We start from the raw sequence: 16177 nt of genomic DNA, 5'->3' as shown, positions 1-16177 counted from the left end.
GGAGGGCCCACAGGCAGCAGAGGGATTGAGAGACAGGACTGGTGGTGGAATGCTGTCTGTCAGTCAAAAGGACCTCAGGGTTCCCAAAGCAATATCCAATATCCCTTTTGATACATTGAAGTACAAGGCTTGACCAGCTTGGGAAGTTGGAAAAAATGAAATTTTCTTTTATGAGGGTCCTTTGTCCTAAGTAGACTCACTGACTGTTTCAGCTGACATTCTCTTGGATGAGCCCATTCTCCACCAGCCTCAACGAGCTTGGTCCAGAGAGAAAGCTGAGATCTATCTGCACATCTCTGGTGCAAGGGGATTCCCATCAAACCCACACCCTGCAGCTGTCTATCCCTCCCTCCCTCCCTTCTTCCCTCCCTGGTCTGACTCATTCTCTGCTTTTGCAGCTGGCCACGATGCTCACACTGACTCTGCTGGTGAAACGCCGGCGGCTATCCAGAGAGTGCTGGACTGGGGTGCCTGGGCTGTTAAGGTACGCAGCGGGGCCTGTCGGTCTGAAGATTCCCTTTTCCCTTCCCCACCCTGCTGCCCCTTTTCCTCCTGCATGTCGTGCCCTAACAATTCCACCAAATCACCTGGAATTCCAGGCCCAGAAGTCACTACTCCCTGAGCTCTGACTGTGGTCCAGCCTTTACCTATATGGGCAGAGTGGAATCCCCCACAGGTCAGAGTATCGTGAGAAACTGCAGGACCTAATGGAAAGAGCATTGGCTTGGGAGTTAGAGGATCTCGGTTCTAATCCCAGCTGTGCCAATTTCTTGCTGTGTGACCTTGGCTTAGCCAATTCACTTCTCTATGCCTCACTTTCCTATCTGGAAAATGGAGATTCAGTACCTATCCTCCCTCATACTTAGCATGTGAGCCCCATTTGGGACAGGGACTGTGTCCAACCTGATAAACTTGTATCTACCCCAGCACTTAGAACAGTGTTTGACACCTAATAAGTGCTTAAAAAATGTTTGGTGTTTTTTAGGTCCAGAGTACTAATCTCCTGTCCCAAAGTCACCCTCCTGCTCCCTGGTTCTCTTCTGATGTTCATCATTCTCTCTGCTCTCTGGGTTGCAGCCCTGTGAATTTCCTAGAAGAGGAAGGGCCCCGGGGCCCAGCTGCTGCAGTGTTCGGGATCCTCTTCAGCTCGCTGTGTGTGCTGGTCCTGGCCGAGAACCCCATGCCAATGGTGACCCACACCTCTTCTGCTGGGCGAGGTAACAAGACCCTTACAGGGAGCAAGTGGTGATGACCTCTTGGTTGAAACAGGTGGAGCTGGGCTTGAGCCACAGAAGGAGGACACCTTCTTCCTGCCTTGTCCCCTTTCAGGTTGCCTGGCTCAGGCTGTTTTAGATACAAGAGGATGTGAAGTTCTATATTTTCTCCTGAGAACAGTTTCATTGCCCAGTATTTCTAAAGGGACCTAGGAACCTTATAAAAGACCATCTCTGCCATCCCTTAGGGAAATTTCTTCTAAAAAATAATACCATTAAATCAAATTCAGTCCCTGTCCCCCATGGGAATCACATTCTAAGTAGGAGGGAGAATAAGTATTTTAGCCAGTTTTACAAAACTTGAGGCATAGAGAACTTGTGATGTGCCCAAGGCCAGACAGCAGGCAAGTGACAGAACCAGGGCAAGAACCTAGATCTCCTGCTTCCAAATATTGCGCTCTTTCCACTAGGCCATACTGCTTCTGAGTTTTTGGGTACTGTCTGTGGATTATCCAGGCCTTTCATTAACCACATCTTCTCCTCTCCAGGAAAGGTCAATGGGAGGGGAACTAGTAGCCAGTGGGAAGCAGTATGACCTAGTGGAAAGAGCGCAGGCCTGAGAGTCGGAAGGACCTAGGTTCTAATCCTGGCTCTATCACTTGTCTGCTGTGTGATGGTTGGGCTAGTCACTTTCATTCATTCAATTGTATTTATTAAGCACTTACAGTGTGCAGAGCAGTGTACTAAGCACTTGGGAGAGTACAAAATGAAAATAAACAGATACGTTCCCTGCCCACAATCAGCTCACAGTTTTAAATGGGGGGAGACAGACATTAATTGGAATAAATGAATGACAGATATGTACATAAATACTGTGGAACTGGGAGGGAGATGAATAAAGGGAGCAAGTCAGGGTGACAAAGAAGGGAGTGGGAGAAGAGGAAAGGAGGGCTTAGTCAGGGAAGGCCTCTTGGAGGAAATGTGCCTCAATAAGGCTTTGAAGCAGGGGAGAGTAATTGCCTATTAGATTTGAAGAGAGAGGGCATTCCGGGCCAGAAGCAGGATTTGGGCAAGAAGTCAGCGGCAATGAGATCGAGGTACACTGAGGTTAGCATTAGAGGAGCAAAGTGTGCGGGTTGGGTTGTAATAGGAGAGTAGTAAGGTGAGGTAGGAAGGGGCAAGGTGACTGAGTGCTTTAAAGTCAGTGATGAGGAGCTTTTGTTTGATGCGGAGGTTGTTGGGCAACCACTGGAGTTTCTTAAGGAGGGGAAATACATGTCACAAATGTTTTTGTAGAAAATGATCTGGGTAGCAGAAGGAAGTATTTACTGGAGCAGGGAGAGACAGGAGGTTGGGAGGTCAACAAGGAGGTTGAAACAGTAATCAAGGCAAGATAGGATAAGTGATTATATTAATGTGGCAGCAGTTGGGATGGAGAGGAAAGGGCAGATTTTATCAGTGTTGTGAAGGCTTTAGTGACATTGAATATGTGGGTTTGAGAGAGACAACTTCTCTATGCCTTGGTTTCTTCATCTGTAAAATGGGGATTAAGGCTGCGAGTCCCATGTGAGACAAGGGTCTGTGTCCAATCCAATTATTTTGTATCTACCCCAGCATTTAGTACAGTGCTTGGCACATAGTAAGTGCTTAACAAATACCATTGTTGTTATCATCATCATTACTATTATTATTAAAATGAGTTTGTGCACTGGCTCAGTGGAAAAAGCCTGGGCTTGGAAGTTAGAGGTCTTGGGTTCTAATCCCACTCCGCCACTTGTCAGCTGTGTGACTTTGGGTAAGTCACTTAACTTCTCTGCTCCTCAGTTATCTCATCTGTAAAATGGGGATTAAGACTGTGAGCCCCATGTGGAACAACCTGATTACCTTGTATCCCCCCCACTGCTTAGAACAGTGCTTGGCATATAGTAAGCGCTTAACAAATTCCATCATTATTATTATTAATTCCAATTATTCAGGGCCTCCCTGGGCTGTAGAACCTGGGCTGAAACTGGTGCCAGTTAAGGGAGAAGGAAAGTGGTAGACAGTCTCCCAATCTGGAAATTCTCTCCACTTACTCTGAGCAGAGACTTGTGGATTCAGTCAGAACTTCCCCACTTTCTCCCAGCATCCCATCTCATTCTCCTGAAGTCAGATGGGAAAGAGCTGTAATTGCAAACCCCCGGAGGGTAAAATATGTCCTTAACTGTCACCTGCTGGTCACCTTTCTTGGTTTGTTTTTAAATCGAGCAGTTCTGCAAAGCACAAACTCACAGCTTTTTCCAGATTGCTCTGGTTCAGCGGAGAGCAGGCCCAAGAGAAAGAAAGGCTTTGGGAAAGAGCCCAATGCTTTGTGACCATGGCCAGATTGGGTATTGAGGATAAAAATTGATGTGACTGGGGAATGGGAGAATTGACCAAAATTTGCCAACATCAAAAAATATTCTGAGTTTTGAAGGTTTTCCTACTGGGGGGGAAATGTAGCCCATTGTCCCTGTAAAATCCACGCCCATTTCTCCTTTCGGGCTTGAATGGTCGGAGGTCAGAGAAAGGCTTTGAGCCAATATAGGCTAGTAAGGTAGAAAAGCAATTATAAAATTGACCTCCTGGAGTGTTTTTGTTGTTGTTGTTCTTTATCAGAAACTTCAACTCAGATGTGCTCAGATTACAAGAATAAGATGATTTTGTTTGGTTTCCCAGGCAGCCCGATCAACTTCTTTCTCGCCTCAGACTCCAGCCACCAGTTTTTCAAGACAGGGCTGGAGGTTGTAGGGGAGCCTGAGGTCGAAGTGAGCTCAGCTTGTTGGTTCTGGAAAAGGTTGGGTGAGCCCTGGGTCCCGTGGAGAGTTGGCTTAGTGCAGTGTCCGCAGATGGAGCATAGAAGAACCATTTAAAAATCAACCACCTTTCTCATATCCCTTTCAGCAGGACTATGGGAAGTAGCATGATCTGGTGGAAAGAGAGAAGCACCATGGTCTAGTGGAAAGACCTTGGGCCTGGGAGTCAGAAGGACCTGGGTTCTAATCCCCACTTCACCACTTGTCTGCTGTGACCTTGGGCAAGTCTTTGTGCCTGTTACCTCATCTGTAAAAATGGGGATTAATCCTCAAAGCCCCATATGGGACATGAATTTTGTCCAGCCTGATTCGCTTGTAACTACCCCAGCACTTAGTACAGCACCTGGCATATAGTGAGCGCTTAACAAATACCTTTTTTTAAAAAAAAAAAGAGCACCTCACTAGGGGATCAGAAGTTCTAATCCCATCCCCACTACTTGCCTGCTGGGTGAACTTGAGAAAGTCTCAACTTCTCTGTGCCTCAGTTTCCTGACTTTTAAGTTGGGGATAAGATGCCTTTTCTCCCTCAAATTTAGACTGTGAGGCATCAGTTGGACAGGCACGGTGTCCAACCAATCAAGATGTCTATTGCATTTATTGAACACTTACTATGTACAGAGCACTGTGCTAAGTACTTGGGAGAGTACATTGTAACAGAGTTTGTAGACACATTCCTGGCCCACGAAGAGCTTACAATCTAGAGGGGAGACAGACATTAATATGAAAAAGTAATCTGCCCCAGTGCTTAGAACAGTTCTTTGCACATAGTAAGCACTTAACAAATACCATTATTAGTATTATTATTCCAAGTGCTTAGCATACCACAATTATTATTAGGTACTAATTACCCTTCAGGGGTTTTGCCAGTTTGGAGGGTGGCATAGAGTCTGGAAAGGAACACCCTTAAACCTGATTAAAGTGAAGGGACCAATTTGGTGAAACTTGGTTATGAAGGGCTCTTCATATACAATACCATTCGTCTGACAGGATGAAAAAGTGTCCTCGTTGCCATGAAGTGCATTATAAAGACATTTTTACTACAGATTCAAAGTAAAATTAAAGTATCTAGGAGTTCAGGATTACACTGTAAAATCCCTGAGGGGTGATATCACGTCTCTTACCCCTTGTTATACTCTTCCAAGGCACTTAGCATAGTGTTCTGCACATAGTTGGCACTCAAATACCTGTGACTGATGAATCATGCTGAATTAAGTAGTGTGAAAACTCACCTTCAGCCTAGGGCAGTTTCATTTAACCAGTCATGTCCAAATAAATTTTTGGATAACTGAATTGATGGCAGTATGGGAAGTATAAATGGCAGCACTGAAATGAAAAAGAGGTCAGTGGGGCAAGAAGTCCTGTGAGCTATCTGGTCAGAAGCTTGTTTACAAAAAATGTCCTTGGGCACCAGCAAGACAACTGCTTAGGATACTGGTATAATCTTGGTCACTGATCAGTCTCCCTGAAGTCTCAGCTCTGAAGGGCCAGAGAGGGTGTTCTGGGGTATTTTCCAGGGTGCTTGCAGATTGATCTCCTTGAGCTCTGGGAGGAAGGGCCCAAGAACAGTGACCTGACTGGGTGAATCAGCCTCATCCAGCACCAAGGGTAGCAGAGGGGAAGGACTGCTTTGCTGCTAATTTTCAGTGGGCTGAAAGACTCTGTCTGTCCATCTGTCTCTAGAGTTTTGGAAGATTATGGCTTTGCTGTATTATCCCGCCTATTACTACCCTTTAATCGCCTGTGCCACAGTCAGACACAGAGTTGGTTACATCCTCGGCTGCTTGCTGTCCTGGACCCACTGCGGGGTTCTTATCTGGCAGAAGGTGGAGTGCCCGCAGTCCCCAGAGGTAAGCACCGGCTTTCTGTGAGGGCCCCAACCTGCTGTCATCTTGGGTTTTCCTGGGCCCTGCAATCTGTAATTTATTTATATTAGTGTCTTTCTCCCCGTCTAGACTGTGAGCTCGTTGTAGGCAGGGAATGTGTCTGTTGTTATAGTGTGATCTCCTAAGCACTTAGTACAGTGCTCTGCACACAGTAAGTGCTCAATAAATATGATTGAATGAATGAATAAATGATTCTGGTTGCAAGAGGCTCCAAGCAGGAGCCAGCACAGTGATGAGCTGGAGTGAAGGGTGGCCCAGAAAGGATCTCCTGGGAATGCGTTATTGGGACCCCATCCCTCTCCTCACCAACCCAGCCATTGAGCAAAGCCCTCATCAAACCCAAATTTCCCTGGAAAGGAAGGCAGGAAGAGGATGACTTTAAGAGCAGGACTGTGCATTCAAGCCATTCAATCAATGGTATTGACTGAACACTTACTGTGTACAGAGCACTGTACTAAGTGCTTGGGAGAGTACAGTACAACAGAGTAGCTCATTACACCCTCACCTCCTTCACCACTCCAGTGCCTGAAAATGCAAATTTGCCTGGAGTCACCAAAGGCCCATTCCCAGCTCTCTGAACAGTAAAGAGGGGTGATAAATGGTCATCCGCATGCTGATGGATGCAAAGATGACAGCATCTGGCCACACATCCTGGTGAAAATATGCATTTCCCATTGCAGGTGGTATGTGCAGACTGCCTTGGATTCTCTCCAGGCTGTGAAATCCTGCCACAGACTCTTCAGAATAGGCTTCCCAAAGGCGTTTCTGACACTTAGCCAGGAACACAATGACAGAGAATGCAATATTTTCCCCTGAGTAAAGTAGAAGGTGTGCAAAGATCTGCACCCCAGATCCTGTGGCTGGCTATCTTAGCCCTCCATTCCCTTATCAGGAAGCTCTAGTCTGGAGGTAGCTGACCCCTCCCACTTGGCACCAGAGAGCTGGTATCTCACCAGCAAGTGTGTTTCCATTGTCTGAAAATCAGAGAAGCTTGACTTTGAGAGCCAGGGTGGAGAGTAACGGGAAGAAAGTCTACATTTTCTGCCTCCCAGACCCCTTTAGTCTGATCTGTTTCTGATCAGCTTCCTGGCCATCTTGAGCAAGATCGGGGCTCTTGACCTGGAGGAAAACGAGGAAGTGGAAAGAGGGAAAAGAGGCCCTGATTTAGACTGATGGTTGGACTTAGGGTTGAGGAATGAGGGGTGGTAAAACCTGTTCAGTAACTCTGGAAAGTGCCCAGTGGGGTCCAAGCTGAGGCATCTCCAGTCCAGAGATCCCTCGACCAAGACTGGTTTTGCCAGCAATAATGATGGCATTTATTAAGTGCTTACTATGTGCAAAGCACTGTTCTAAGCACTGGGGAGGTTACAAGGTGATCAGGTTGTCCCACTGGGGGCTCACAGTCTTAATCCCCATTTTACAGATGAGGTAACTGAGGCCCAGAGAAGTTAAGTGACTTGCCCAAAGTCACACAGCTGACAATTGGCGGAGCCAGGGTTTGAACCCATGACCTCTGACTCCAAAGCCCGTGCTCTTTCCACTGAGCCAGCAATGGCTTCAGGCTTGTTGATATGCCCCTTACTTTCCTCCTGGAGAAGACAGGGCCCCAGAAAAAGACTTAGAATTGGTACCATGGGGAGGAATATTGTTTAGTTGTTAGCTTAGTTCCATGCACTCACTATCGTAGCTTCTCGGTCCTGCCCGCATTGGAGATAAAAGGAGGATAAACTTTAGCACTTCAGACATTCGACTGCCATGTGTGGAAGCAGGCTACTTCCACTTTCTACCACTCCTCAACTCCATTGACCTTCAGCTCCACCCCACCTCTCCCACTCACCAACTTGGACACACACTCCATCTCCTCATCTCAAGTCACTATACAGTCTCTACCCTCACCAACACTGAAATCCCTCCATCTGACCACAACCCCCTCACCTGCTTTCTCTCCCACATACCCCCTCCTTGCAAATCTGTCCTATTCCCCCCACAGAGACTTTTGATCTTTTTCCCCATCCAATTTTAAGTGACTTGCCCAGAGTCGCACAGCTGACAAGTGGCAGAGCAGGGATTTGAACCCATGACCTCTGACTCCCAAGTCCATGATCTTGTCACTGAGTCACGCTGCTTCTCTAAAAATTTGAAGTCACAAACACAATGCTATGGTCAAAAAAAGTCAATTTGATTGAATTTAAAAAATATATTACATAGTTACCGAATGTGCTTCATGTCCTGAAGTAACCTGTAATTAAAGTTTTTCTCAGGAAAGACCTCCTTTTGGTGTCAGCCATGTCCCTTAGTCTTTTCAGACATAAAAGTTGTGCAGCATCGCATTTGTCTTGCCACTCTACCCATTTCATAGCAGTTTCTAAACATTCCAGGGCTTGGGAATGAGAAGGGATGACATCGCTTTTCTCATCATCTATTTCGTTTCAGTTTTCTTTTTCCACTGCTGCCAGGTTCTCTTCTTCACTTAGAATTTCCATTTCCCCACTTTTCCATTTCCCCACTCCTCAAGAACTTCCAGTGTTTGCCCAACCAAATCCGTATCACACAATCTCCTCACTATTGCCTTTAAAGAACTCAGTCATCTTGCCCCTCTTACCTTACCTCGCTACTCTCCTATAACCAAGCCCACATACTTCACTCCTCTAATGCCAGTCCACTCACTGTACCTCAGTCTTGTCTGTCTTGCTGCTGAACTCTTGCCTCATCCTCCATCTGGCCTGGAACATCCTCCCTCTTTATATCCAACAGCCCGTTGTTGGGTAGAGACTGTCTCTATATGTTACCGACTTGTATTTCCCAAGCGCTTAGTACAGTGCTCTGCACACAGTAAGTGCTCAAAAAATACAATTGAATGAATGAATAATTTATCTCTCCGCCTTCAAAGCCTTATTGAAGGCACACCTCCTCCAAGATGGTTTCCCTGACTAAGCCCTCATTTCCTCTTCTCCCATTCCCTTCTACGTCACCCTTGCACTTGGATTTGCTTCCTTTATTCACCCCTCCCTCAGCTCCATAGCATTTATGTACATATCTGTAACTTATGTGTGTCTCCCCCTCTAGATTGTAAGCTCATTGTGGACAAGGAGCATATCTACCCTCTCTGTTATAATGTAGTCTCCCAAGCACTTAGTGCAGTGCTCTACACACAGTAAGTGATCAATAAATTTTACTGATTAGGGGGCAAGTGGAAAGCTTAGTCAAGTCCTGCATTTTCTCTGCCTCTTCTTGAACGCAGGGAAACTGAGAGGATGATGATGATGACATGTTTGTGTTCAGATCTACAGGTATTACTCTCTTCTGTCCCATCTTCCTATCATCTTGTGCCTCCTGCTTCTGAGTCTTTGGTACCCAAAGCTTCTGCTGAAGAGCTTTTCTCAGAAGAGAACATCGGCTGGTTTGGAGGTAATGGGCTGAGGGCTGCCTTGGTCTTTGTGTCACTCTCAAAGGGAGGCAGAGGCCTGGGCCAGGGGGCGGGCAGCCTGCTGGGAAGTAGTGCCTGGGCCTGAATGAAAGAGGAACAGAGGGTACAAGATGCTATTTGTGGTGGCCTTCCTTCCATCTGTGTACTGACCACATTGCTACTGTTCAGCTGGGCAATGGGCTTGACAAATGTGAGAAGAGGGAGTGAAGAGATTTGGGAGTTAATGCCCAGTCCTCACGGTACTCAGCTGCAGTCCAGCTGGGAAGTTTGCCACTCTTAAAGCCGAGCATTGGAGACTCCCAAAGATGAGCTTTCAGCTGGGAAGGGTGTGCTGAGTCATTCCCCGTTTAGGGCTTTTTGGCTGTGTGGCAGCCTGACTCTGCCATGGTGAAGAGGGAGGTGGCAAGTAACGTTCCCTATGTTTTGGCCCTGGAAGGGATCTGATCATGCCCCAGATCCCAGAGTAAGCCTGGGGCCAAGCCTGGACTAGACCTGGTCACTGTGCCTGTCACCAACAGTGGGAGCCCCTCAGACCAGAGACCCCCTTTCCTGCAAATACTTGGGGAGTGACCGAGGTTGCCATTGACTGAGAATGATGGATTGGTATCAGCAGTAAGTCATTTTTATTCCAGCAGATGTTTTTTGCAAACAGATTCATGGAGGTGGAGAGCTGGCTTTCCAGAGACAGGGGGAGAGGTGGAAGAGGGAGCAAGGGAGAAGGATGATGGTAGCCAGATGCACGACACCGACTGTTTCTAAAGTCAAGCTTAGCCAGTGGCATCCTTTACCTGCCACCTGAACACTTTGAATGGGGAGACAGTGATGGTGGAAGCAGTGGCGGGGTCTGTAGTTGTCAGGATTCCCCCTGCCGCTGCCCCAATGTGCTGACTGCCCATATTTATGAACATCCAGTTTTTTGAGGGGCATTATGGGAATAACCACATGGAACTTGTGTGTAACTGGCTGTCTGTCAACTGAAGGCCAGACTCTTCAGTAATCACCCCGAGGCCCCCAAGTCATTGAACAGCAACCCCAGGAATTTCGTCTCCTTCCTGTAACCTGCAGGGAAGACTCTTTATGAAGGACCATAATGCCCTCTAGAAACCCAAAAGTGTCTCTTTGCCCTCTCCTGATCTCTCAAGTTTCTTGAGGTCCTTCCTGGCTCCATCTCCCTCGTGTTTCTTCCCCGAGGCACTTGGCTGGACTTGGGGTGACAGAAGAGCAGTCCTCATTGGCCCTTCCCCCCTACCATGTGCCTCTGTCCTCTTTAGCCTGGTCACTAGGAAAATCCTCGTGCTGGGTAAACCCATTAGTGCAAGAGGATTAGGTCTCAATGGGCCCTTTTCAGACACTAATCTGATGCATTTTCTGGGTTCCCATGGTGATAACCTCTGAATTATTTCTCTGATTTCAAGGATGATGGGTCAGAAGAGAGACCCTCTCCTCTCAGAAAGTGTCTGGCTATGTTTAGTGCAGTCCTTTTTCATCCTAATGGCCTCCCTCATTTAAAGTCAAAGTGGCAGGAGGAATTGGGGTTTCCTGAATGTGGAATTGGCCTGACCTGCTCCTTAGAGACCTTTCCTTCTCACTTCAGTCCCAAACTGAAAGTTTTAGAAAGAGCAGAGAGCTCTCTCTGTGAGAATAGTCTGAGAAATAACTGAACTCCTCAGCTTTAACAGTGGAAGATGGTAGAGGTTGTTAAGCAGTGGACTGGGCTCCTGAGTGTGAGTACAACCCCACAGAAGATGGGGAATGATAATGATGGTATTTATTAAGGATTTACCATGTACTAAGCACCAGAGCAGATACATGGCAACTGCATTTGGACTGGACTCTGTTCCAGTCCCCCACAGAGCTCAGGGAACAGCCTTCCTCTTGGGTCTGTCTGAGGAGTTCATAGACCAGTCCAGTTTGTGGTCCTTTCCAGCCCCAAAGTCTTTGATTAAACTCCCAAGGGCTGGCTTTGAAAAGCTTATTATGTTTTGATTCATTTATTTGTTAGGAAGATATCATGGCCTCAAGGAGTTGGGAAGCCTGGGTTCTAATATCAGATTTGTCCCTGAACTGCTGAGTGATCTTGGGCAAGACACAGCTTCTCTGGATCTGTTTACTCATCTATAAAATGGGGATACTCCTTACCAATTAGATTGTAAGCCCAAGGTGGGACAGATGTCTGATCTGATTATCTTATAGCTATCCCAGGGCTTAGATCACAGTAAGGTTTAATATGTCCCATAACAGTAATGTAATTCTCTTCCAACTGAAGGGGAATCAGTAAGTGTGGTCCCCATCCTGCCACAAGCAGAACTCTATGGAACATCTACTAGGACAGAGCTCTGAACTAGGGTTTAGAGAACACATAGCAGAAGTACAAGACCCAGTCACTTCCTCTAGGAACATAACAGCCTAGAGGACAGCAAACAGATGGTCATCACATGTGGCTTCTGGGTTTTTCTTGTAGATGCCTGGAAACCATTATTACCAAGAATACCTCAAACATGTCCTTGATCCCAGAAAGCAGAAAGACAGGTAAGATCCCCAGATGTGCACCGAGGGTCCTAGTTGGTTCATTCAGGACCTTGTGTGGGGGTAAACTGGGTCTTGGGACGGGGTGGGCACTAAAGGGGGATGAGAGGCCTCTATAGAAGACCCCAATTCAGGTAATTCCGAGAGCCAAACAAGAGGAGCTGAAAGAGAGGGGCCGGGGCTCTTGAGCATGTGCAGGCCATCTATGCACCTTCACAATCCCTGGCATTTCTAGCTATGCAGGACAGGGTGGTGGTGTGAGTGTGTGTTGGGGTGGTGGGAAGAGGGACAGGGAAAGAAACTGGTCCACATCCACCAGCCAGGCCAGGCTGCCGGGAGAGGGCTCCATAGTGGGACACTCTGTCTTGCTCCTGAAATGTCTTTTCTCTGGCAATTCTGGAAGCAGTGTCACCTAGTGAGTAGAACACAGGCCTGGAAGTAAGAGGGAGTTGGATTCTAATCCCGACTCTGCCACTTGTCTGCTATGTGACCTTGAGCAAGTTACTTCAAGAGCCTGGGCTTTGGAGTCAGAGGTCATGGGTTCAAATCCCAGCTCTGCCAATTGTCAGCTGTGTGACTTTGGGCAAGTCACTTAACTTCTCTGTGCCTCAGTTACCTCATCTGTAAAATGGGGATGAAGACTGTGAGCCCCCAATTGGACAACCCGATTACCTTGTAACCTCCCCAGCACTTAGAACAGTGCTTTGCACATAGTAAGTGCCTAATAAATGCCACTATTATTATTATCTGTGCCTCAGTTACCTCATCTGTTTAATGTGGATTAAGACTGTGAGCCTCATTTGGGACATCGACTGTGTCCAAACTGATTAACTTGTATCTACCTCAGTGCTTAGTACAGGACCTGGTGCATAGTAAGTGCTTAACAAATACCATAAAGAGCCAAAATAACAAAAAATCTGTCTTGTCTTCCAGCTCCAGCCTCACAAAGCAGACCCTTGCCTCCAGGCTCGCTGCCTTCCTAGGCTCTTACCTCTACACCCCCCAGCAAGGTATTGTGAGCTGGAGGTGTCTGCCATGGGAATTTGCTTCCAGACTTCCTGCCCCGAGGGAGAACTGTGCCTCTTGACTTTCACAGTGGAGCCTCTGCCTGGGTGGCAGCACCTGTGGTGTGAGACATGAGAGATTCCCCTAGTCCCCACAGACATCGGTTCTGCCTCAGGGAAGCACAGGCTAGGAACAGGAGGGGTGGACAACCAGCCTGGTTCAGCTCTTACCTCTGCAGCCGATTGTCTGATTTGATGCCCCATTTGGTGCCAAAGAGATGAGACTCTGCCCCGTGTCCTAGAGGGCCAAGGCAATAATTGTTTCCTATCTCCGAGCTTTAGCTTATATGTCATCTGGAAGAAGTTGACTAGAAAGGGGAGATGAGCCCCAGTGTGTAGCCATTGTAGCTTTTAACAGACTGTGAGCCCCCTGTTGGGTAGGGACCGTCTCTCTATGTTGCCAACTTGTACTTCCCAAGCGCTTAGTACAGTGCTCTGCACACAGTAAGTGCTCAATAAATACGATTGAATGAATGAATGAACAGGGCAAGAGGCATGATGCTGAAGTAGACAGTCTGGGAAGGTGGAGATAGCTGTGCCCTCATTTCCACCCAGAGGCCAGTCAAACCTGGGTTGGGGGTGGGAGGGGCTATTCCGGGACTGTCTCCTGATATATAGGTTATCACCCTCCCTCCCTCAGTACCCTATGCACTCTGGTCACTCCAGTAGCCATCTATGGTGAGAGGAAGCCCTGAGGAATCCCCAACAGCCAGGAACACTCACACTCCTCCATCTAGCCAGAGGCTCCTAGTTGGGCCCACCTGAGTGGACAGCACTCTTAGGGTCTAAACTGCTGTCACTTCACCACTAGTTTGAGCCTCCAGGTTCCTGGGCCAATGTCCAGGGCAGGGGGAGACAGTGTGGGCAGCAGAGTGGCGGGTTGGGGGAGAAAGCCGTTCCTTACAGTTTTCTCTCTTGGCATTACAGGTTTCCGACTTCCTTTGCAGCTGATCATCTCAGCCACCTTGGTTGTCGTGGCTATTTATCAGGTATCAGATCAGGCTGGGAGGGTGATTTTGCCATTTTTGTTGCTTGATGCACTCTTCCCTAGCACTGGCTCTTTGCATAGATGAGGAATAAGACTAGATGGGGGCCAGGAATAAAAATGTATGGCATACCATCCTGGTACCAGTAGTCTGTCCAGTTCAGGATTTAGTATCCATCAGCAACGACAAAAGATATTTAGAACAACAGAGTGATGTATGTCCTCCTGGACCTACATCTTCATGTCTATGGAGAGACCATCATTCAGCCAATTCATGGTATTTATTGAGTGCACACTCTGTACTGAACACTGTAATAGGTGACTAGGGGAGTACATTAGATGTGGCTCCTGCAACTTCCCAGAGCTAATTCTTCTAGCTCTCTTATCTTCTATTGTGATCCTGTGTATGAATTCATTCTGGAACTCATTAAATCTATTTTCCATCTGCTCAACTTCTTGGGATAATGAATTCCTTATACTTTCCCCTTGCTGAGTGGAAAGGAGGCTTTCCTTTAGTTACTTTTGAACTTCCCACCTTCACGTTTCAGTTCCCTTGTCCCTGTCTTATGGGATTTGCTGACCCACAGAGACTTGATACCTAGACCAGCTCTGCTGTTTACCTTTAAGGTGACCCTGGGCTCATCACTTAATCTCGCTGAGCCTCGCTTTCCCAATTCACTAAAATGGAGCTGTCTCCTTGGGTCTCATAGGCTGTGAATATTTTGATGAGGAGACGATTTATAGGGAAGACCTTTTGGAAAAGATTAAACTGCAAATTAAAATTCAATCTTTTCCAGGTTGCACTTGATATTCACCCCACCTTCAGTGCCCAAAGGCACTTATGTACACATCTGTAACTTATTTATTTATGTTTATGCCTGTCTCCCACTCTAGACTGTAAGATCACTGTGGGCAGAACATGTCTAACAACTCTGTTGCATTGTGCTCTCCCCAAGTCCTTAGTATAGTGCTCTGCTCAATAAATGCAATCAATTGATGTATTTACGAAAGGGCTTCTGATTTAAATTCAGTGTGGAATGGATGAAATAATGAATAATGTTATCTTGGCCCCATCACTGGCCTCACTTCATTGTTAGTTGACCCAGTTCGCTGGGTCATCACACTGGAAGATAAATTTTTGCTCCAATGTATTTGTCTGTCCTGCTGCCCTGACTTTCATCATTGGTTCCCAGGTAGCCCTGCTTCTCCTGGTGGTTTTCATCCCTACCATGCAGAAGGTGAGGGCAGGGATCACGGAGGACATTGCCTTCCTGTTGGCAGGGTTTGGTGTCGTCCTTTCAGAAGACAAGCAGGAGGTGATGGAGTTAGTGAAGCATTACCTGTGGGCTCTGGAAGGTAAGCAGCCCCACGTAGCCCTCTTAGAGTCAGAATCCTTGGGGCCTGGCATGGGGCTCTGCAAGGGGTCGTCTTGTCCAATCCCTTGCCTCCAGGCAGGAACAATTCCACATCATCCCCACGGGTGAATCTCTCTCCTGTTTACAGCCTCCAGAGAGGTAGAATCAGCATCATCTCTGTCATGTCTTCCCCAAACCCCCAGCCTGTCTTGGCCATGTTTTGTGCCTGTTGAAGGGCTGTCATTTTTCCCCACCAGGAAAGCAAGAAGCTTCCTCTGCCTGAGCAGGTGTTCATATAGAGCCCCTTTCCCTGGACACAGCTTGGATTTTGAGACATTGGGCCCCCATCTGCCCTCCCTTACCATGCCTGGCCCTACTGTTCTGCCAGCCAGACTGGTCCCTCAGACTCCACCCTAAAGCTGATGGAATTGGAGTTTTTCAGGTGGTCAGAAAGAAGATTCCTCCTTTTTTATGGCAAAGGGCCAACACTGAATCCAGGTTCCACTCAAACCTCTTTCCACAATTAATTTAGCAATATTACTTTTATCTCTAATTGAGGCAATCCAGGTTCAGGAACCAGGCTCTATTTATAACATTCGTTCCTATGGCAAAATTGTTTCCCCCTGTCTTAGAACCTCTGAGCTCCAGTCACTTCCGTTTGTTTTTGGGGGGAAGAGGGGCCTGAGGCAGGAAGATGAAGAGCTAGAGAGAAGTGAAGACATGACCTCTACAACTGTGGAGCTTTCAGTTTAGTGGGGGAGACGGTGCAGATACATAAAGCCAAACCTGAATTTATACAGGCATCTCAAGTTTGAGGTGTTTCAGGTTGATCAGCAGAGAGTACAACCTTTCTAAATTTGCAACCTGTTTCAGCTTCAAACACATTGGC

General features: G+C 47.2%; 1 protein-coding gene across 1 annotated transcript in view; it reads left to right on the top strand.

The window, feature by feature from the left end:
- The window catches only part of STRA6 (signaling receptor and transporter of retinol STRA6), a 61655-nt gene that overhangs the window by 29896 nt on the left and 15582 nt on the right, over positions 1-16177 (top strand). Inside the window, exons 4-11 of the mRNA XM_038746562.1 lie at positions 399-484; positions 1078-1217; positions 5729-5895; positions 9214-9339; positions 11820-11887; positions 12818-12894; positions 13876-13937; positions 15127-15289. Of these exons, the coding sequence (XP_038602490.1) occupies positions 399-484; positions 1078-1217; positions 5729-5895; positions 9214-9339; positions 11820-11887; positions 12818-12894; positions 13876-13937; positions 15127-15289 (889 nt within the window). The remainder of the gene's footprint in view (positions 1-398; positions 485-1077; positions 1218-5728; positions 5896-9213; positions 9340-11819; positions 11888-12817; positions 12895-13875; positions 13938-15126; positions 15290-16177) is intronic.

Source organism: Tachyglossus aculeatus, chromosome 5 (assembly GCF_015852505.1).
Source record: "Tachyglossus aculeatus isolate mTacAcu1 chromosome 5, mTacAcu1.pri, whole genome shotgun sequence".
Taxonomy (NCBI): Eukaryota; Metazoa; Chordata; class Mammalia; order Monotremata; family Tachyglossidae; genus Tachyglossus; species Tachyglossus aculeatus.
This window is presented reverse-complemented; position numbering and strand designations above follow the sequence as displayed.